Consider the following 23,617-nt stretch of genomic DNA (forward strand, 5'->3'; position numbering starts at 1 on the left):
AAATTTGGGATAAATTTCCTAAAGCAGAACTCATGAACCTATGTGTATTTGATTCCAATTCCTGCCAGTACAGGTTCTAGTTCAACTCTCAACACACACACACACACACACACCCCTCTCACATGCTTTCCTTGTAACTCACAGGAAGCCCTCAGATGTCCTTCACCCCTACTGGAAAGGCATGAAAACAAACACAGTACCTTCCTCCTATCCCTAATTAAATTGGTCTTGTCTTGCTGACTCCTAATCCTAGCTTGCTGTTCTGTTTCCCTATTTTCCCCTAAATGCAACTTACTTTAAGCATGTGTTAACTGGATTAACATTCCTACAGTTAAAGGATAGTAAATGACAACCCATTTGTCAGTCTAGCTACTTTCTTCTCTTTTAAATGTCTACTTATGACGTACATCCAGACTGCACGCCCTTTTTATTTTTTCAAAGCCAAACGTCATTAAACACAATGTAAAATTAGTCTTTAAAGAAAATGCAAAATTTGTTTTTAATTTTGGCTATCACCAAAAGGGGAATTAACAAGCTAAAAAAGTGAAGCAAAAAAAAAAGTGTCCCCTGACTGCTCTGTCTGTGCCTTTCAAGCCTGTGCGTCTGGTTGTTCATCTCTGAAAGTGTGTGAAATACTTTTTTCTTTAAACTTTTTGTTTTTTTCTCCCTTCTTGTTTGGGACTTAAGTGCTTTTTATATTATATATATCTATATATATATATATATCAATGTATTTCTTTTAATTGCTAGATCTTTATCTTAGATTTGATTTTATCTAAAAGTATGAGAAAAAGTTATGAATTGTTTTCTGCAATTTTTCCCCACTCCCTCTTTAAATGTGGAACAACTTCAGCTGCAGAATCCTCACATCCACATCTTTCAAATTAGCTTGGTCTCATTGCCAATTGCGAGCAACATGGGTGGCATAAGGAAAATGGATGATGTCATTTGGAAAATACCATTTCTCTATAGAGAAGTAATTAGCATCCCATTGTATGGGCCCCCTGCTTATTACTGCCTTTCAATTACCTCTGTAGGTTTTGAAACTTCCCCAACTCTAGATGGGGCCGTGTGGCTGCCGATGAAGTTGTTCAACTTGAATGCATAAATCTAGTCTCCTTGTTTTTGCTTTAAACTTTTTGATCATGACACTAGTATTTTATGTATTTTGGCTATTTTTAGTAGGAATAAAAGTTTAACTGTTTTTATTATTTGAAAATCTTTAATGAAACTGTAATAATTTCTGGAGTAATTGCATGTTGAAGAAGTTGCAGCTTAGGGTGTGTGAGATTGTCAGTGTTAGAGTTCTGTTCTTTATTTCCATAGATGGGCATGTGTAGGCTCATTTGTTTTTGTATATTGCCCATCCCTTCCTTACAGCCAGAAGCTCTAATGCAGCTAGATCACTCCGTGCCGCCCTTACATGGACATGGCGACTCACTTACACATTTACTCCTATCATCTTCATCTCCTGTGTAGTTCACTCATAGATATGACCCTCCCCTCCCTGCATCTTTCCTTCCCATACTCCCCCTTTCTTTAGCATTGTTAAAATTTATGTGCTGTCATCCATCTCCCTCAATTAAAGAAAGCCTAAAATTTGTCAAAAAGACAAAAAAAATTAAATATATATCTGAAAACCTATAAATGCAGAAATTCATTCAAAACCCATTAGATTCACAGAATTTTTTTGAAAGGCAAATTATAAAAGTAAACAGGTTTTTTGTTTTTTCAATCATAGCAATCGGAATTATTCTAAATTCAAAATTGATACCTTCCCAAACTCCCCCAAAGTGAAAATTTGTTAAAGTGCAGATTTTTTTTTCTTTTTATGTTATGTGGTGTGGATGTATGTGTTGTTGCCTCCCTGTATCATCCTCTGTTGTAAACTATATTTGAAAAATTAGACATTTTGCTCAAAAGTTTTTAAGAAATGACAACAAAAAAAGCAAGTTACAAGAATGTGGCAATTCTATTTGTCCAAGAGCATTCTTACACAACTTTCTTTTGTAAATTTTTCTTTCATGCCAAAAAACATGCGGGCAATTTGTTGATGTAAGTTGACTATAAATTAATATAGTATGCTTTTTTAATTTAAATTATTTTGCCTATATGGAAATGATTTGTTTTTTCCCAAAACAGCTTCTATTTTTTATTTGCTTTTACTTTTCTTTCTGTTCTTATTATGTTTGTGAATGCCTCAATGTTATTTGCTTTCCTTCTCCCAGCTTACTTTGGCTATGAAGTTGATTTTATTTTCTACTATATTATTTTGAAGACTATTCTATTTTTTATTTCATTTGTGTCTATTTGCTGAATTTTCACTGTTATGTTTTGTGCTGAATTGCTTCTAATAATCAATGTGAATTCTACTGTCAGTAGAAGGGGGTTAATACATTGTCCTTACCACCCAAAGAAAGCCTGGCCTCTTTGCCTGAACTTTTTCATCACCACATTTAAAGCCTTGGAAGTACTGGCAGGCTCAATTTGGTATCTTAAAATTGTTTCCAGCCAATGGGAGGCATGTACCCCAGAAGAAAATAGTTGAGTTAGCTCCGAGTAGTACCAATTGTAATTGCATCCTTTTTAAATTCCTTAGAAAGCATTTAGGAAATTAGTTATTTTCTTTCAGCAAAGGGGAAAATAAGGTACTCTCAAGTGACTGTGATAGAGTTTGGTTGTCCAGGATTATACTCTCACCTTTGCTTCAAGCCACAAAATCAATTTTACTGAAAATGAAGATATCAAGAATCTCAGGTGTTCAGTGTATTGTTCTATGATACTGACACCTTCCAGGACATGGAACTAACAACTGGCAAAAGCACAGACACACACACACACACAGAAGGCACACACACACGCATTCTCTCTCTCTCCCTCTTTCCTTTGTCACTTTTCCTTTTCCCTTTTTCATTTCTCTCGAGGATTTAATCAGGTAAGCTTTCAGGGATCTTAAGATTCCACCAAGAAGAAAACATGATGATTTTCCTATCTAAAGTTTTACTTAGAAAATATTTCAGGTAGGTACCATCACCGTGTAACTCCAGGGTAAGAATATTCCTTCACCTTAAGATTATTTGGACCAATGCTGCCTTGTGCACTTCAACAAATGTAAGATTGGTAAGAAGCACTATATAATTCTTTCATGAAGAAGTTACTTGTTTCTCTTTATAGATATTTGTGTTATTTGAAACTGTTATGGAAATATCAAACTGAACGGTGGATAAGAGATGTTTCCAAGCCAATAGCTTAATGCATGGGCTCTCTCTACCCCAGTGTATGTGATTTCGTGTTATTTGACATACTGGATAATATATTAGGTCTAAAACTTAGAACTTCCTCAATGGGATGTTGTTTTATCTTGTTGCATTAGAATATTTTCGATGAAAAAGATATCCAAAGATAAATTTAATAAAAGGTTATTTTAAAAAAAAATTCAAGCTCTTTGAATCGTTATAAATTATTCCTTATATTCTATTATCTAAAATAGCCTCAATAATCTAGATCCTATATAATTATATTTCTACCTTAGCATGAGGTCACTAAAGATTAGAAGTGATTATTTAAGTGTTTATAGCTCAAATATATTAGTAGAAATAACACTAGTAACTAGCATTTCTGAATAGCAGTACGTACTGTGCTAACTACCTAACACAAAAAAAAATACTTAATATGCATTTAATATTTGCATTGATGGTTTGAGGTAGGGTGTTTTACTATTCTCATTTTCCGTAGACTTTAAGAAATTTGACCAAATTCCTAGAGCTTGTAGGACCTCCTACAGAGTTCTGATGCTAAGAGTCTGAGTTACTTCAGAGGCAAAGCTCTTAATCAATAAGCAAATGAAACACTCCACTTGACATTTCATGTTTTGTAAGATATAATGACATCAAGGGGCTGTGACTTATCTTATTGTTGAAAATTATAATCTGTAGCCTTTCAAAATCAAACCTATTTCAGACAAACCCTTTGCTGGGGCGAAGGGTGGTGGGGAAGGGAGAGAGAATGCCCTACCCAGCAATTCTCATCCAGTTAAAATGTAAGTTAAGCCCCTTTGAAACACTTCAGTTTTTCTTCTGTCTTCTCCCCACGTACTTGCCATGTTTGTCCCTAACTAGTTTTTCTGAAGGTTGATAGAGAGCAGTTTCATCGTTACAACCTTTATGATATTTAAGTGTTACAATATACACTTCTGTGTCACCAAAGAGTTAAATATCTTTGAACAATTAAATTTTGGGAGAGAAAAAAATGATTTCTCCCTATTATGTGAATTTTCTTTTGTTTTTCTATTTTTTTATGTGAATTTTCAAGCAGAAAATTCTAATAATACAAATAAGAGATGAGGTGAAATACCCAATACATATAACAAGAATTCAAGGAATTCAAGCATGGTGTCCTTTCCCTGTTCAGCATCACTGTTTTGGTATTTTTGTGAACTCTCAAAACCCAAATATCTCCAGAGAGGCAAGGGTTGAAACTTCATGTTTCTTTTTTCTTTTTTTAAAGATAACCCATTACATTCACTATCACCTACAACATTCTCACAGTTCAGAAGAGTTCTATTAAATTTTTTATACACTTTCTTTTTTGATGGCAGTGAGCCCCTTTTGCTGGATATCAGCCCTAGAGGCATGAATTATATATCTATAAATACACTTATAAAACAAAAAGCCAGGCAGCCTTCAGGGCTAAAATAGACCTTTTTATATCTCTAATGATCTTTCTAGTTTAAAGAAAAGCACAATCCTGTCAAAAAGGGGTATGTATGCCTGACTTTAAAATGCTAACTTTAAGGAATACAGATAGTTCTTATCCCAAACTAAAGAAAAATTCTGGGGATGGCATAGGAAGTCAGGGTTTTGATGGATTACAGGTTTTGTATTACTCTGCCCGTAAACCTTCATGACCTTGGGTTCTCTGCTTCCATGACTACTTTTGTAGGCAGAGACACAAAGCTGATCATTGACTTCCTGGTCTCTGGGAAAAGAAAATATTATCAGCTGCCTGAACATTTCTGAATGTAGTCATTTTTGATTAAATAAACAATAAGCTTTGAATAGCTTCCCACCAAACTAAGTTATTTCTATTAAGAATCTAACAGCAGGAGAAATTTGTCACTTCCTCCTCTCAAATGATGTGTGCCTTTGATCCCCCCAGGACACCATTATCATCTCAATCTTAAAGATGGATCATATTAAAATTCATTACACCAACATATATACTTGTACCAGGCATCTTTCATGTTTACAGTTATCTAAAATTTTCTACCTATTTTCATTAGAATTCCCATTTGTCATAAGGACCCCCCTGTATCCCAGTTGACTTCATTTTAAACTAAAGGGATTCTTCCCACTTCTTGAGATGCCAGGAAAGAGGGGTTAGGAAAGCTTCTACCACTTTTTGTCTAAAAATCAGCATAATTTGGGCTCAGATTTTCCCAACAGAGAAAAACCATTTATCAATTATCATTTTGTAGCACTGCTACCGAGATTAATAACAAAATGGCAAAGAAAATTGAAGATCAGTGGTTCTGAAAGACTTTGTTTTCTAAACTCTGAAATAGTATACCCATCATTTTGGTTTTAAAATAAGCTCTTACCATTTCACTTTGGGGCCCACCAGGCTTTTAGAAGCTCTTTATAAATTAACAAGTCTCAGCACCCTCTTACTGTACAGTTATAAAAAGTATGGCTACTCTTTTTTAATCTAAGATATTTGCATTGGTGTGTTAAATGAGAGGGAGATAGCAAAGGAAAATTAAGTAATTCAACTGCAGAATGAGCAGTTTGTAGATTTTGAAACATTAAATACACTGTGGACGCTTTCGCTAGTATTGAAAAGAGAGAAAACAAACCAAAAAAAAAAAAAACCCAAAAAGGCAAATTTAAGACTCCAGTTGGGTGTCACAGATAGTACACAAAAACTGCAGCTGAATGCCATTCTATCATCATGAAGATGGTGATCTTAATCCCACTTAAAGGGACACTAGCCTCTTACCCGACAGTTTGCCATTATATATAAACTATTTGTACCAGGACTTTGCCTCCCAAGATACTGTTATTCTTTGTCCTTTAATCCAGTTTCCTCTTTGTTTACTCTACATGGGGTAGATTTGTCATTGCCTTAAGGAACAAATGACCTGGTGTTTGTGCCAGAAAAGAACACACATGTTAAACCATTGTTATTGATAAGTTAAAAAAAGAAATCCTGCCTTGTCGTCTGAAGGTAAGTAAAATCGTTCCTGAGAAATCCGCAAGAAAGCTTTAGAAAGATTCCACGGGCCTTCACTTCCTCTCTCTCATCACTGCTCTCCTATTACTCGAACATTGCCCTCTTTCATCTATTACCTCATATCTACCACTTGGGGCCCCCTAGCAGAAGAATAATAAAAAAGTTTGCTCAGAGTTAGTTTTAAGACTGGCTTACCTTTAGGGAACTGTACTCCAAATCCCCTTTATAAAAACTAGCAAAAGTGTGTAAATTATGCATTAAATAAGTTGCAAGGCATATGAATTATATATGTTCACAGTGTAAAAATAAAATAGGTGGATGCTGGTCCAGTACAGCAAGTCTGAATCGTTGGCAAACTTGCAAAGATCATTTAGCTCAACAGTTTCAAACTCTGAGCACTAGAATAGAGGCTCAGGTTTAGAGCACATACTATAAGATCATCTTGAGAATCTCAAAAAGGTGTTTTCTTTTTTTAAATTTCATAGTAAAGTTATCACATAAGCCAGAGATGGCAGCACAACATTCTGTTGTCCCTTCCCTTCCAAATGATGCACATTGTATACTTTATCAGCTCCCTCCCAAACTCAGTTTCTTTCTGCAGAACACAATTGTTATTGGCTAAACAGGGAGAGAATAAAGGCTTCTGACCTGGGCACCAGCTGTTCTCAGTGCTTTGAAGGTAGGCATTAGCTTTCTTCTCAGGAAGCTCTTCTCTTAGCATACCTGAAACCTGGACAATTTGGATGCACAGGAAGCTTTCCACACCTTGCATCAGTCTTTCAAGATGCAAGGTGTGGAAAGCTTGCATCTTCAAACATTTCCTGTGCATCCACAGGGAAAGTTTTAATTTGTGAATCAATCTTCATAAGAAAAATCCTAGAAAACTGTGTAGGCTCAAAGGCTTATCTGCTTGGAGTACCCCTAGAACTCTGGTACTGAATCACCTCTTTGGCTGTGTTACTGATGAGGTGGGCACCTCAGCTACAGTCCTATCTGTCAACGGCTACTCAAACACTGACTATACCATCACTGCAAAGTTATTACCAAGGGCAAGATACCCAGTACATGGTACCAGCTGACAGCCCAATGGGTCAGCTCAGAAAGAGGCCTTCAACTATACTGTCACATTGTCTCAACTTTCTGACTAACTGGGGCAGGGAAACATTCATACCATCCTTGTGAGTGGATTTTTTTAAGTGATAGTTGGAATATATTTTTCTGGAATAAATTCAATAGAGACATGCACTATGACTTAAGAGTCTTCCTCTGCTTGGAAAGTAACATTATAAAGAGACACTGAAGAGAGATCGATTATCTTGCTGCCATAAAAGCATAGCAATCTTGGCCTTACAGCCAGGTGAGCAACCACTACTGCAGAATATTTGTGGTACCCATCCTCTGCAAGTCCCGGTGATTTAATGAACTATTCTGAGCTTTCTTTGCTGACTTAGTCCACATGATTTTAAGCACAGTAACAAGGGTCTATGGGTAAACCAATACATTTTTGCCACGCTAGTTAGGAAGCACTGATTTAAAAAACTCACTTTGCTAAGTCAACATTTCTGAGTCTAAAAGTTTCAAGTCATGGATATCTAGGCTGGTTATTTTGAAAATCTAGCTTCCAGCTCAGCATATATTGCATCTAGCATGAAAGCAATGCATAAACATATTAGATGAATACAAGACAAGTTGTCATTTAACAGTCAGGGGAATTTCTGGAAAAGCACAGTCAAAACAGATTTGGTAGATGAACATTTTTAACTTCTAAATCCGTGTCACTCAGCTTATAGTAAATGAGGACTGTGATTCCTAAGTGTGAAATAAAAGGAGGTAACTTAAGAAAACACAAAGGACACAATCTTTTGTTTCTTGATCTTGGTCTCAATAAGATGGTGAGTAGGTCATTCTCATCCTCCTGGGAGCAAATGAGTAGAAACCCAAGAAGGTAATAAAGAAATCTTATATGCACATTAATAGATTCATCACTTAAGCATACCACGTGTGCATGTACCTACACATACCAACTTGATAGCCAGCCAATATTTATAACAATTATAATTGATTGACTGTCATCAGCACATAAGCAGATCCTGGAAAGAATATATACAGTTGAATTCTATCTATATAATTACTTGAGAGTATCTTCAAAAGTCTAAGCCCCTGATCTAGGGATTTCAGGTTTGGGTGGCAAGAGGCATATAAAAGGCTCTAAATCTGCCTAGAATGATTAGACTACCTCCGGAAAAATCCCGATCATTTTATTATCATTTCTGAGGCATACGCTGTGAACTACACTGGTTGAGAGTAACTATGAGTTGTGTTTACAAGTATACTAATTGTTTTTCTTTTTCTTTTCAATCCCAGGAGGTGAATTAGTTATCCCTCTTCTTGTAGAAGACCCTTTAGCTACCCCTCCTATTGCTACTCGTGCACCTTCCATTACACTTCCCCCTACCTTTCGCCCCCTCCTCACCATTATTCAGACCACCAAAGATTCCCTGTCCATGACCTCTGAGGCGGGGTTACCTTGCTTGTCGGACCAAGGCAGCGATGGTTGTGATGATGATGGCTTGGTGATATCTGGGTATGGCTCAGGGGAAACCTTTGACTCTAACCTGCCCCCTACTGATGATGAAGATTTTTACACCACCTTCTCCTTGGTAACAGATAAGAGTCTTTCCACTTCAATCTTCGAAGGTGGCTACAAAGCACATGCGCCCAAGTGGGAATCCAAGGACTTTAGACCTAACAAAGTCTCCGAAACTAGTAGGACTACTACCACATCTTTATCCCCTGAGCTGATCCGCTTCACAGCTTCCTCCTCGTCTGGGATGGTGCCCAAATTGCCAGCTGGCAAAATGAATAACCGTGATCTCAAACCCCAGCCTGATCTAGTCTTGCTTCCGTTGCCCACTGCCTATGAGCTAGACAGCACCAAACTGAAGAGCCCACTAATTACTTCCCCCATGTTCCGTAATGTGCCCACAGCAAACCCCACGGAGCCGGGAATCAGACGGGTTCCGGGGGCCTCAGAGGTGATCCGGGAGTCGAGCAGCACAACAGGGATGGTCGTCGGCATTGTGGCTGCTGCCGCCCTCTGCATCTTGATCCTCCTGTACGCCATGTACAAGTACAGGAACAGGGACGAGGGGTCCTACCAAGTGGACGAGACGCGGAACTACATCAGCAACTCCGCCCAGAGCAACGGCACGCTCATGAAGGAGAAGCAGCAGAGCTCGAAGAGCGGCCACAAGAAACAGAAAAACAAGGACAGGGAGTATTACGTGTAAAAACACGCGAACACTGCTCACACGCGCGTTTCACAGTTATGTCTATCCTCGCCTACGAATCTTTGGACGGTGAGATCTCACAGAGGTCAGAACTGCTGGAACTATGAAATGGGGTGTCTACCACGACTCTGGTGGGGAAAACCTTTTTTTTAAAGGACACACAGCGATGCATCTCCCTCTAAAGCTCGGCCACGGCCTGCGGCGAGGTGCCAGCGGTCGCTGGGAGACGGTCTCGTGCCCTTGCTGTATCATAAGCACACACTTAGCGCTCTGGAGCCGGCAGGTGGCTCCCCCACTTCCGCAGGCCTGGAAGCTTCCTTCTCCGGAGGACCTTTTACTAACAGGTAGAAGACTTCATGGCTTACTTGTTCCATAACTCCAAGTGAGTCTGTAATGATGTTTGTGAAGCTTGACTGTAACCATGTTTTTTCGGTTTAATTATGTAAAAAACAAAACCACAACAACAACAAAAAAAGAAAAAAGTTAAAAAAAAAAAACACAAAAACAAAAACAGACAAAAAAAAAAAAAAACACAAAAAAACCCACAACCCTTATCTGGTTCTAACCAGTGTGCGCGTAAGTTTAAGATCTAAGGGGAAATATGGCTTTTGGGTTTTTGTTTATTTTTTTGATAATGATTGGACATCAGAAGAGGAAAAAAAAAACTCAGAAAACAAAAGCGAGAGAGACTATTGCCATATGAACTCAAAAGCTACCATGGTGTTCACTCTACATATCAGGTTATGGTGTCTCTAGAATCTGTTGTTTGTTTCCTGTAAGATGCTTTGCTGAACATATAGCAAAATTCATGTGATGGATGGTAATATTGATTCGGAAAGCTGGTTCCCCAGGATCTAATTTCAGAATTTACCACCCAAACCCTGAACAGATGGGTTTAGGGCTGGTGTTATCAGAGCTATTGGCTTTACTTAACAATATTGTTCCTGTCCATTCACCCAGCCAAATTGTGTTAAAGATGAAAGCCCTACAAACTAAAGCAGCCTTTCTAGGGAAGAGGAAGGGGAGGTGGGCTGGATCTGTAACTGATTGAAGTGCATGCAAATAAGAAAGACAATACTAAAGTCTGTTGAATAATCAAACTGGACAGTAGGGGAGTTCACTTGTGATGGAAACACAAAAGGTCACACAAGCCAAACATGTCATGCCAGAGTACGAAACACATAGCTCTTTCCCTGCCCCGAACATGACAATGGTTTTCATAGTGGTTTAATTTTGTAGCCTGACATTTATGGATAACTCTGTCCTTCCATTTGCTCACTTCTCCCTTCACCCATCTTTTTTAAAAACAAATAATAAATGAATAAAGCTGCTGTGACACACACAAAAGGAATTTAATAGTATAATATATATATAAATAAATATATATACAGATATATTTATCATGGTATGTTTGATGGGATGACTGACACAGGAAATCTGTTAAAGTCTTGAAGTGGAATGAGAATGTTGTTTTAGAAGAAAATAACAAAACAACAAAAAAGCAAACCTTAAAATGTGAAGAAAGCGTGAGTTTTAGTTTTGTCACAGTTAACTGTGTCAAAGAGAATTAAAACAAACTTCAGATTTTGTTTACATATTTTACTACATTTTTGCTGGTATAATTCCTTAGCCACCTATGTACATACTGCTTTAAGAACTGGTTTTATTTTTTCCTGTTTATTTCTGTTTGGTTTATATTCTGGTTGTCTTTTTCTTTTTGTAAAGAGGAAACAATGTACAGAAAAACAATAAACTGGTTGTATGGCCATAGCTACCCAAAAGCAAGAGACAAAGCAAGACGAATATCCACACAAAAATGAAGTGTGTCCTCTGGAGGGTCAGAGATATACAATTTCTTTTGTACAGATGAAAATCAATCAGCCGTTTAGATTTAGAAATCTACTCTTGCTGGTCTTTGTAAGTTGCATGAATATTTGACTTTGAAAAAATATCTTAAAGACACGGGGCAAAAAGCGCCACCTAAATGGTAGCCTTTACTAATGTGTATGGAAAGAGGTGTTCCTCATTATCTAATATTTCAATGTGTTAAGAGTTTGATTTTTTTGTTATCATTAAAAAAGACAGGATTATAAAGAGATATCAAAGCACGATTTTAGATAACCTAAATGGCCCAGCCTATATGAAGTTGATTATATCTCGATGTCTGTAAAAGATTGCTGTTCTTGGCGTCTTGAGGTCTTGTGAACCGATTTCCTACTTTCTTTCATTTTTCACATTTGAGTAAAAATACATTTGTTACATTCCTTTTAGTGTAAGTTTCTATTTGGACAATTTTATGGGAACATGTGCATTCTGTATGTGAGCTTCTATCATATTCCTGTTTTATTAGCAGAACCTAAAAGAATTTATTTTATGATGTTGTGACATTACTGCTCTTTCTTTTTTCTTTTCTCTTTTATTTCATATTTGCATTTTCGTTCAAGGATATGCTTAGCAATAAAATGTTCTTCCCAAAACCTGGTATGATGGCGTACTTTTATTTTCTTAACATTTGGGAAAATATCTCACACTGGAACTAAAAGTATGTCATATCTTATTAAAAGTTGAATAAGAGCTAGACCACTTTCATGTGATAGAAAATATTCTAAGCAGTTACTAATTATTACATTATCAAAAATGGCATATTTATGAGATAATCATCATCTGTTACTTGAGACATCATTGTGTAGATTGATATGATACAATAACCAAGAGGGAGTGCATTTTCCTGAAAAGATGATAGAAACATTGTATTCTGGAAAAGATTATTGGATACTATGTTTTTAAAAAGTATTTGGTACCTTTTACGTTTTGTCTATAAATCAACAAGCTTTAAACAATATTTCAAACTATGTTCGTATGGTGCCATAAGCAATAGAAAGCCTTAGATGTTTTCTTGCCAAGCCTCCCATCATATTAAAATAAAAAAAAATCCAAAACCAAAATTTAAATCAGTGCTTGAATTTTAACAGCTTCTTACCAGAATTTCTGATTACAAATTGTTTCATATACTCATTGTAGGAGAAATGTCTTATATTTCTGATTCTCTTAGCATACACTTACTTGGCCAACTGGATAATCCATCATGATACCCTATGTTCTTCACTGTGATCTAGAAAGTAAATAGCTGTCCTTTATTCCTATGTTGGTTACCAGTTTTCAAAGAGTTAGAATTTTAAAAATATATAGTTTTAAAGGATAAGCCTGTGCCTTCAAGATAACATTAGTAGAATGATTATACTATCAACTATCTTAGGAATGGAGAGAAAAAGTCAGGTTCAGTAATGTCAAATTATGGAAAGTTGTTTTTTTGTTCCTGTCTTCAAAGTTCTTCAAAATTAGATTTTCCCCTGTAATTTTCTGAGATGGAATCTTGCAGCCTGCAGTACACTGGCATGATCTTGGCTCACTGCAATCTCTGCCTCCTAGGCTCAAGCAATTCTCCTGCCTTAGCCTCCTGAGTAGCTGGGACTACAGGCATGTGCCACCACACCCAACCAATTTTTTAGTTTTTTTTTAATTTTTAGTAGGGAAGGGTTTCACCATGTTGGCAAGGCTGGTCTCAAACTCCTGACTTCAAGTGATCCACCTACTTTGGCCTCCCAAAATTCTGGGATTGCAGGTGTGAGCCACTGTGCCTAGACTACTCTCAGAATCTTTCTAAATCTCACTGTTTAATATATAATTCTAGGACTACTTTAAGCATTCACTTTTTCTTTAATTCAAGAAACATTTATTGAACACTTCTGTGCAAGCTCGTCTCCCATTGGCTATTGTTATTTTGTTTCAACGAAGACAAAAAATGGCTAGAAGAATTGTAAATCCTTTCTGTTTCTTGTACAGATCTATACAGGCCGAGCCTCTCTTTGCCCATATTCAAATTGAAGTTTGGTCTTTATCCAAAAAACACCCAAGCCCTGTGTTTGTCCCAGTTGAACTCATATCTTGATTATATAGTTTAAGATCAGTTTGATAATGCCTATTGAATGTTTACTAAATTATGGTATTTTAAATTGAGACCCTTAGGAGCTTATAATCTAGTAAAGAGGCACAAATAATGATACTACAGTGAATGCAAATAAGCTATCAAAATGCGCAAACTAACTTCTTAGGGGGCTTAGAAGACATTATGTAAAGGAAAGTTTAATAGAAGGGGTGACATGTTTGGTAAACCTTGGAAAACTGATAGGCAGAAATAAGACCTGTATGTCATTCTAAGCAAAGCCTTGAATGGGAGCAACCAGGATGAAAACCAATTTGGAGTCATGACAGACTGCAAAAAGTGCATTGAAGGAAGATATGAGTAGGAAGGTTTTTGAAATCACGTCAATGAATGGGGAGAGAGAAATGGGAGAATAGCTTGAGAAGTTCAAGGTCAAGGGCTTATGCTTGAGTCATTTGTACTCAAGGACATTTGAAGTGAAAGGTAACAACTGATCTACTCTTAGTGAAGTTGAAACATGATGGAGCAACTGAGTTTCCTGGTAGAGATGTTATTCTGAAAAAAACCAAAATGTGGGTGGGGAGGCATAAGTCAATCTTCTTGGAGAGAATGAGATCAGAAACTGACACATTGCTATGGAAGTTGCAAAAGCTATAGGCAGAGGGCCTCAATGTTCTGGATATATTAAGGGACAAGGTCAGATACCCAAGTGGGACCTGAGTAATTAATGGCGGAAGTCCACTGACAGCACTGGTAGGAAGGCTGCTAATAAAAGGACCTCTAAGTATCAGTCAGGAGTCAGCTGGCATTAATAATACAACTTTAAATCTTTACTATATTTTTTCTTTTGTTGAAATAGTGAGGGCAAGTAGTTTTCTAATTGTGTTTATTACAAAGGCCGTGTGTGGTCGTTCACGCCTATAATCCCAGCACTTTGGGAGGCCAAGGTGGGTGGATCACCTAGATCAAGAGTTCAAGACCAGCCTAGCCAACATGGCAAAATCCTGTCTCAACTAAAAATGCAAAAATTAGCCAGGTTGGTGGCCCGCACCTGTAATCCAGCTACTCAGGAGGCTGAAGCAGGAGAATTGCTCCAACCCAGGAGGCAGAGGTTGCAGTGAGCCAAGATCAGTCACATCACTGCACTCCTGTCTGTGTGACAGAGTGACACTCCAACTCAAAAAAAGAAGAAAAAAGAAAACGAACCCAAAAAACTTAAATGACTTCTCCAAGGTCACACACCTAATATGTGACAAAGACTTGAAATCCAGTCTTGTGGTTCTGAATTTAGAGCGCTCTTTGGTGATTTTGTCTCTAGAGAAGCAAGTCATTTTCTACTTTTTCCAGCAGCATTTGAAGTGGAAGCTAAGGCAGGAAATGATAGGATGTTTTGTTAGTCTACCGGGATTACCATGACAAAATACCACAGGCTGGGTAAACAACCGAAATGCGGATCAAAGTTCGTTAGGGCTCAGCTTCTGGTAAGGGCTCTCTTCCTGGCCAGTAGATATCTACCTTCTCAGTATGTACTCACAGGGTCTTTCTTCTGTTCATGCCCTGAGAGAGAGGGGGATTTCTTTTTCTTGCTCTTCTTTTATGACCACCAACGCTATTGGTTAAAGTCCTGCCATTATGGCTCCATTTAACCTTAGTTACCTCCTAAAGACACTATCTCCCTGTATAGTCATGCTTGGGGTTAGAACTTCAACATATGAATGTTGGAGGGGATATGGTTCTATTTCTAGCAAATGTACAGTATTAGGAATTGATAAGGTGAAAGTTTTTAAAAGATCAAGGGAACCAAAGAATCGGGAAGCAACTCTAACCTTTTTGAAGTGGTCACATGGGCCAAGTGGAAGAGCAAATAAATCCATGGGAGACCAAGTCACAGAGCAGGGTAGGATCATATGAGTAGGGCCCAGATAGGAGAGCAGGGTTAGGGCTGCATAAAAGTGACGTCATTTAAGACAACGACAGCTAAAGGCAGTGCATGCTCAGATCTTAGAGGCGTGTTAAATGAGTAGAGTGAATTTTAAGAAGACTGATTTTTTTTTAATGGTTACATGGGTTCCAGAGTCAAAATATCATGGCTCATCTGGTATGTAACTTTAGATAAACTACTTAGCTAAGGCTTAGCTTTCATATCTGTTATTTTGTTATACCTATCTTGCAGGTTTCTTGAGAAATATTAAATGAAATAATTCATATGAAATACTTAGCATATGTGTGACACATAATAAACCTTAAATAAATGTTGGTCATTATTACAATTGGCTTTGTTACCTCATTCAGGCAGGATCAAAATTAGCTGCTATATGCATGATTAACCAGGACCAAAAAGTGAATAAAATTGTGAAAGTTTGACAATCACTCTTAGTATTCCTCCAATTCTTTTATTTGCCAAGACAATATAAAATTTAGTTGCTGGCTCATTAGCAAAGATTTTCCTTCATCAGCCCTAGTTCTTTGTTTCCAGCTTTCAGCGTCCAGGGAAGCCTTGCATCCTGGGATCATCACTCCTTTCTTGAGTTCCCATCCTTTGGCTTTCTTGTGGCTTCTGGTCAGCCAAATACTTCAGGTAACCTTGCACCCCTTTATTGATAGGCATTATTTTGTTTTCAACTTTTTATTCTGAATAAATATTCAGAGTAAAAAGTTGAAAACAAAATAATGCCTATCAATTGAATATTACAAATATAATAACAAACTCAATTTATTCATCACTTAGTTTCAAGATCTATCAGTATTTTGCTACTCTTGTTTTACCTGTGCTCACCTCCCTATGAAAGGATATCTTTTAATACCACACAATGCTATGAAACAAAAAAAAAAATCCAAAGTGTTACTGTGGGGCCTCTTGACCCGAGTCTTATTTAGTGTGTTTCAGTGTACCTAAGCCTGATGTTCTTTCTGATGGACAATTAATGGCATGATTCCAGTTCTTTATTCAATGACAACATAAAAGAGATTAGCTGCTAAGTAGACTCTTCATCATTTAATGAGATTGCCTGAAAACTGAAAAGATTTTTCCACTTGTATGTATTTCAATTCAACTGTGCTCAATCACCTTTTGAAATGAATAAAAAGCAGTCTATAGGTTATATATTGCTGCTATATCTTTTGTAAAATGTGCCATTGTGGAAGAGAATCTGTGCTCTTTCAAGAGAGTGAGTGAAAAGGAAGACTACTAATTTGTACCTGTGGAAGCTAAGAAATACCTTTTCCTCTAAAGACATGATCACAGATCTACTAGTGTATTTTAATAGGGTTATATTCATGTAGTTTCAATAGCTGTAACTACACTGAATTTACGTGACTCTACTTAGAGGAGCTATGCCTTAATCATATTTTCAAGTTATGATTTTTTACTGCTCCATTGTCTGTTGACAATGATCTTTGTTTTCACTCACTTGCCATTTTTGACCTAGAATTTTCATCATAAAAATATCATGAGAGAGTCAGTGTCACAGAGTTCTATCTAGACTATTTGATGGTACATTCTTTTCTACCGTAAAATCAATGTGTTAGGATGAGTATACAGAACCACTACAAACTTTTGCTTCTTGATTTCATGGAGCCGAATAGAAAGGAGAATAATTAGTTTCAACAAGTTAATGATTTTTCTGTTCCTACTCTGCACTTAGTAGTTTGACATTTTATTTTTTATTTTTTGGAAATTTAGCAGAGCATATGTAAACATTCTTAAAGGTGGGTCGTTTAGGTTTGCAAAAAAGTACAGTAGACAGGCTGATGGGTGGGGGTCAGAAGGCAGATGAAAATAGAGGCATTATTAAAACTGAAAAGCTAAAATTTTTTTGGCATTACAGTATAGTTTTCAATGTTCATATACCACTCAGGAAAATGTGCTTATATGCATGTGTGAGTATGAGTAACCAGATCTGGTTTGATGTCACATTTGATGTGGGAAGTCTAGGATAGTTCTTTCTTAAAATCAAAGCAAGAGAGAAGAAAAGGTGGGCAAAAGGAAGAGAACAGAGGCAGGAGAGCTGCTTCTAAGCAGTTTGTAATTGCTCATAAGACAGGTCCAGAATTAAAACATCTAAAATAATAATGAGGTCTCTCTCTTGGTAACAGTAGTGTCTGATGCTAACAGGTAAGCTCCGAATTCATTCTCACACACACACACACACTCACACTCACTCTATACCTTTGTACAAAAAGAAAAAAAATGAGTTGCTTGTGCTTATATGATAATACATTGTAAACTGCCTTAGGTATTCTGCTTGTCTTTTGTACTAGAACTTCTGTATCTTTTTTTTTAAATATGAAACATATTTAAACACTGATATTATAACTATCACTTCCCTAAAATATATTTTAAGAACATAAGTCACACATGTGCTTAGGTGGACAGGCTTGACTTCCTCATCTGGCAAATAACAAGCTGAAATTTGGTACATGTATGTATACCAGGGCAATAGTTTTTATAACTAGACAGGTTGATGTTATAAAGTTGTAACTGGCAAGTGTGTGTTACTAAGAACATTAGGTATTGGTAAATTAATAGGTTTTGAAAAAGAAAAAAAGGACGTAAAATAAATGGACCACTTCTTGGTCATGATTAACATTGAAAACAGTAATTTTTTTCTTTTTTTTTTTTTCTTTTTAAAGATTTTACAGATCAACCATACATGGACATGTGACTTTGCTATTTATTTGACATAAATCAGTTGAAGTGGGACTGCCATCACACCCATATCAAAAAGCCCTCTATGTATACACAAAAAGGAGAGTTTTCAAAGCCTAAGCCAGTCAAATAATGCTCAGATGAAACAGTGGATTAAAAGGCCTCAGCTAACAAGTACTCCAGCTCCCGGACCAGTGGGCGTCCCAGCATTGACTTCGGCAGGCAGGTGCTGGATGATACACAGAAGGGGCCCTTAGAGGCCGTTTCCCCTTACACAACCTCAAATAAGTTTAAATTTTCAATTTATTTTTTAAAAGCAGATACACAGTAAACATTGGAATGTGAGTTTTATGCGAAATACATTTTGGTTTCAGAGTAGTTATCTCATGCTGCCAGAATAGCCCTGAGGATTAAGATGGTTTATGGGGATCAAATGCCTAGGAGATTTATTATAGTGCAGACTGTTTATTCATTCCCATTAAAATGCTGATAATGCTTATTTCTTTGCCTCTCTCTCCCCTGCCTCCTTTCTTCCCTCCTCCATAACCCATATTCTATTATTTTATTTTCCTGCTTTAAGATGAATCTACTTAGATTTTTATCCTTTATTAAAAATTGAATCCTTGGAAGCTCTCACTTTATGGCTGCAAGAGAGTGGCAATGGCATACATGTAGTTCGTTAAAGCCTTGGAAACACGGAATCCTGATTAGCAATTTAGATTGAAGAAGTATTTTGGGGCAGAGTGTCTAATGACTGGAGAGATGGGGGCACACTTGGAACAATTTATATTTAAAGATCAAAAACACCCTGGCTATCATCATCAATAATATAAAGTCAAGAAGAAGATAATCTTCCTTTTTATCCAAGTAAAGCAACTACCTGGAAGAAAATTATCTATTTTATGGCCAAATTCTATGTAAATTCTATGTAAAACATTCAAGAAGGCAGATGAGTTTGCACATAATATAGCAGGTTGCAGGAAAATAGACATGAGACATCAGAAAATATGATCACTTGACCGAGAAAGCTAGAGCCCAGGAAGTAATCCTGGAGAGCTTGATAATACATCCATATTTATAAGAAAGCCAATCATTGAGTCCATTAGACTATGTAGAATGATTTTATGAAAATTGTGGGTGGTCAGGCAAATCTTTGCTGTGACCTAAAAAATTTATCTTGAATCCTCAGTAACTCTTACAGTGTCTGGCATAGAGGAGGTGATAGATAAAATTTAGTGGAAGGAACAATTGAATATAGCTGACCTGATATTCATGGGATGTACAAACATATGTTTATCATTTTTCTTTTTTTCCTGGTACTGTGCTTTGGAAAATTTGAGACCAGTTATTTGTCAAATTGAGCACGTGTGAGAATCACCTGGAGGGCTCTTTGCAACACAGATCATTGGCCCCACCACTACAGTTCAACTGGAATGAGATCTGAGCATTTGCATTTCTGACCTGCAAAGGCAATCCTGTGCTGCTGGGTCCATGGACCACATTTTAAGAAGCACAGTAGCCTATAAAGTCACAGAAGAGCAATTATATACTTTAGGGCAAAAGAGTAGTCAACAACCAATTTAAACAGCATGAGTGGATGTCTTTTCCTGCCTAATGGCTCAGTTGTCTTCTAACTTGAAAGTTCTTTGAACCTATGATGAGTTGTTTGGATACTGCTGAGATGGTAGAGAATGAAGCCGATTTGCTAGAGGAAAGTGATAAAAGAGGAATGCAGTGAATTGAGCCTTACTATTAGGCTCTCTGCTGAACTCTTTTCTCCTTATGTCACAATTGAGAAAAATCAAGTTTAGAAAGTTTAAGTGATTTGTCTAAGTTCATACTTCCAGTAAGTTGGAAGATCAGAGATCCTTCCCTCATACCTAAGAAATTAAGACATGTAAGTCAAATTCCAAATATAGGCCATGGTAGCAGAAGCAGTATTGACAGCAATATTAACAGTGCCAATGGTTACAGCAATTTGAGTATTACTCCCAAAGAGACCTATGATATGGATATCATCATCTTCATTTTATCTTTGAGAAAACTCAGAAAAGTTAAGTAATCTGTGTTGAGGTTACATAGCTAACAAGATATGGGCCAAGGACTGTAAACTCTAAAACCTGCATTGTTTATATACCACCAAGACCTAATATCAAGCAGTACTCTTCCTAGACCCTTTAATGTAATACATTTGTTAAATGTGGATTGCCTGTTACTATAGGATTCCACTAAATGAAAGTTTGTTGTTTGCCCATGAACGACAGAAGAATGCTGTGATGAACCATCTGATACGTAGTGTCAAACTTTTATGTCCGTATCCATAGGTTTACTGCTCCAATAATACATTAATTTATTTTATCAAAGCAATATATAAAAATAGTTTAATAGAACAAATAAAAACACTGTAAGAAATAACAGCAGCCCCTGCTCCGGTTTTCCTTCACTCCTGCCTTAGCCTGCTTGCCAGAGGCAACCACATTCTACCCTTAGTTATTTTCTCTGGTAATTACCTCCACATTTTTCCAAATAAAATATGGACCTATGTTATAACTCACTGATTTCAGACGTTATTTACTGACTTCCTAATGTGAAACATTAAAATTTTGTCCGACACATCCCTTTCTCTTCCTCATTCTTCCAGTGTAGTTATATTATATATTTTAATTAAATACTATTAGGTGTTTTTAGAATTATGACTACATAAATATTGTCCTGTTGACTAAGGTATTGTTAGAATTCCTTTTGCTTTTCTACCTAAATTTCTGTAAAATGCTTACCTTTTTCTGGGATTGATAATCACCTTTTTTAAATTTCCCCCCTCACCTACTTGAATTCATTTGGCTAAATCTTCTCACTCCCATTGATGGCTTTGACAAAAGACTCAAGATAAGCTTTTGCATTGTTAAGTCTTACTAATGATGTATTCATTTCCTTGTGTTAATCTTTGAGACGTCTCTCCCAGAGTTCTCAGTTTTCTTGCTCCAACCTGAACTGGTTGCTCGTTCAGTCACTTTCTCAGCTGTTACTCTGTCATCAACCTGGTTTCTTCATCCTCTCCTGTGATGGATTTCCTGTTTCCTGGTTTCACATTGTTCCTTTACATAATTCCCTTGTTTAATAAAGCACATTCTCCAGTAGCTTCCTGAAAATGGATGTATCATATGTATTTCAAGATTTTGCATACCTGGAAATATTGCCATTTAAATTTGATAGTTTTCTTCGAGTACAGAAAGATCAATAAAGGATAAAATTATTCCCCTACTGATTGTTTTCCTCTGTGGTGTTCTAGCTTCTAATGTTGCTGTTGAATGGACCAATGCCATTTTGGTTCTTTGTTTTCTGTGTGTGACCTGTTATTTTTTCCAGAATATTCTCTTCCTGGTGTTTCAAGTGCCATGATAACATGCTCTGGTGGCTGCTGCTTGGTCAGCAACTCCGAGAACCTTACTATCTTGTCAGCAGAAAAGGATTATATTTAGAGTCTAATCAGATAATTCCTCCTCTCTCCTTTTTGTGACCTGTATGCATACACTGCCAGCGAGACTGCATGCTTCCTTTTTGCAAGGCTCTATGGAAGGCATGGTCCCTCCTTTCAGGATGTTTGAAATCTAGTAAGACAGGTGTGATAAGCACCAAATCTCAAATACAAAGGAGAATTTTAAATAGCATATATGAAAAGCATGACATTGCCTCAAGGAAGATAAATGATTTAGATAAAGAGGTGGGAAGTATGCTGAGAGTACGGGGATGTCTGGTGAGTTAACAATGTTGGAAGAGTGGCAAAGGTGGGGAAGGAAGTTAGCATTGGAAGGGGTCTGACATCTGGGTGGTTAGCAGCTGTAGAAGAGGTAGAAAAGGATCAGTCATAGGCAACAATATGTGGAAGGCATAATATGGGAAATTGAAAGACATTTCAAGAATAACAAGGTGGCTGGATTCTAGTTGACACATGAGTTAATGGGAGATACATAAGACGAATTTGGGGCCAAAATATGACAAGCTTTGGATGCAAATTCAATTGTAGGGAGGTAATTTATTTCAATTCACATTTTTTCATTTACTAATTCACATTTGCTGGCAGCTTACTGTGACCCAGCCCCTGGCCGTGTACTGGAAAGAGAGCTGAAAGAAACAAGGTCTGCTCCCAAGCAGTTAGGTGTCTGTCTCACGTGAGACTATGTTGTGTTGTACTCGTGTCTGTACCTAAGTTCTACAAATGAGTGTGAATAAGATACACAATTTGCATTGGGAACACAGAAAAAGAAATAACCAGAAAAGAAATGGCACCTAAAAGAACGAAATGCGGTACTGTTTATTAGTAGTATGGATAGTGTGTTCTAAGCAAAGGAAACCACACATTCAAAGACACAGAGATAAGAACCCTTGATATATACACTTACAGTTATTTATTCATCTTACAAATCTTTTTTTTTTGAGACGGAGTCTTGCTCTGTCACCAAGGCTGGAGTGCAGTGGTGTGATCTCAGCTCACTGAAACCTCCGCCTCCCAGGTTCAAGTAATTCTCCTGCCTCAGTCTCCTGAGTAGCTGGGATTACAGACATGCACCACCATGTCTGGCTAATTTTTTTTTTTAAGTAGAGACAGGATTTCACTGTGTTGGCCAGGCTGGTTTCGAACTCCTGACCTCAGGTGATCTGCTGGCCTCAGCCTCCCAAAGTGCTGGGATTACAGGCGTGAGCCACCACACCTAGCCACAAATTTTTGTTGAGTGCTTATTATGCACTAGCTGATAGTACTAGCCATGCTCAAGGAACTACAGATCTTTCAGTAGAGAATATGGCGTCCCTCCTAGGCTGTCAGCTTCATGAGGCCAGGATCTACCTTGTTTGTTGTTTTGCCAATACTTTATATTTGTTAAGTGAATATATATGGAATCATAGTAATAGATATCCATAGAGAATAAGAATACACAATGATAACATGTTCATGGAAAAGATGTTTTTAAAATTAGCAATATTTAATGTTAATTAAAATAAGGAGTACAGATAAAATTGTTCAAAGGCTACGTGTGTATACATGTGTGCGTGTGCATACACACATGAATATACATGTATCATATACATATATACACACTGAGGGCTGTCTGTCTTTATACAGTCATCCTCCCTCCTTGGTGTCCATGGGTAATTGGTTCCAGTATCATCCCAGAGATACCAAAGTCCAGATGCTCAAGTTCTTAATAGTAAATCATGTGGTATTTGCATATAGCCTATGAACATACCCCTGTATACTTTAAATCATCTCTAGATTACTTCTAATACCTGATACAACATATAGGCTATGTTAATAGTTGCTACACTGTATCAATTAGAAAATAACGACAAGGAATAAAGTCTGTACATGTTCAGTAGAGATGCAACTATCCTTTTTTGTACCCAAATATTTTCAATCTGCGGTTGGTTGAATCCCTGAATGCAGAACCCATGGATAAGGAGGGCCAGCCATACACACACACATACTCACACATGTACGTACACACGCAC

At 37.1% G+C, this 23,617-nt stretch overlaps 1 protein-coding gene across 32 annotated transcripts in view; it reads left to right on the forward strand.

Annotated features, from left to right (window-relative positions):
* NRXN3 (neurexin 3) overlaps positions 1–12,003 on the forward strand; it is a 1,680,301-nt gene extending 1,668,298 nt beyond the window's left edge. For 14 of the 32 annotated variants that reach the window (XM_012476808.3, XM_064375086.1, XM_064375082.1 and 11 more), the window contains one exon: positions 8,596–12,003. In XM_012476808.3, coding sequence (XP_012332231.1) covers positions 8,596–9,521 — 926 coding nt within the window. In that variant the 3' untranslated portion in view covers positions 9,522–12,003. Of the gene's footprint in view, positions 1–1,380; positions 1,602–8,595 lie in introns of those variants that run through there. The other 18 variants (XM_064375093.1, XM_064375094.1, XM_064375097.1 and 15 more) reach the window with 3 other exon arrangements.
* The last annotated feature ends 11,614 nt before the right edge of the window (positions 12,004–23,617 follow it).

The sequence above is a fragment of the Aotus nancymaae genome, unplaced genomic scaffold, assembly GCF_030222135.1.
Source record: "Aotus nancymaae isolate 86718 unplaced genomic scaffold, 86718_ANA_hifiasm-v0.15.2.pri h1tg000011l, whole genome shotgun sequence".
Taxonomy (NCBI): Eukaryota; Metazoa; Chordata; class Mammalia; order Primates; family Aotidae; genus Aotus; species Aotus nancymaae.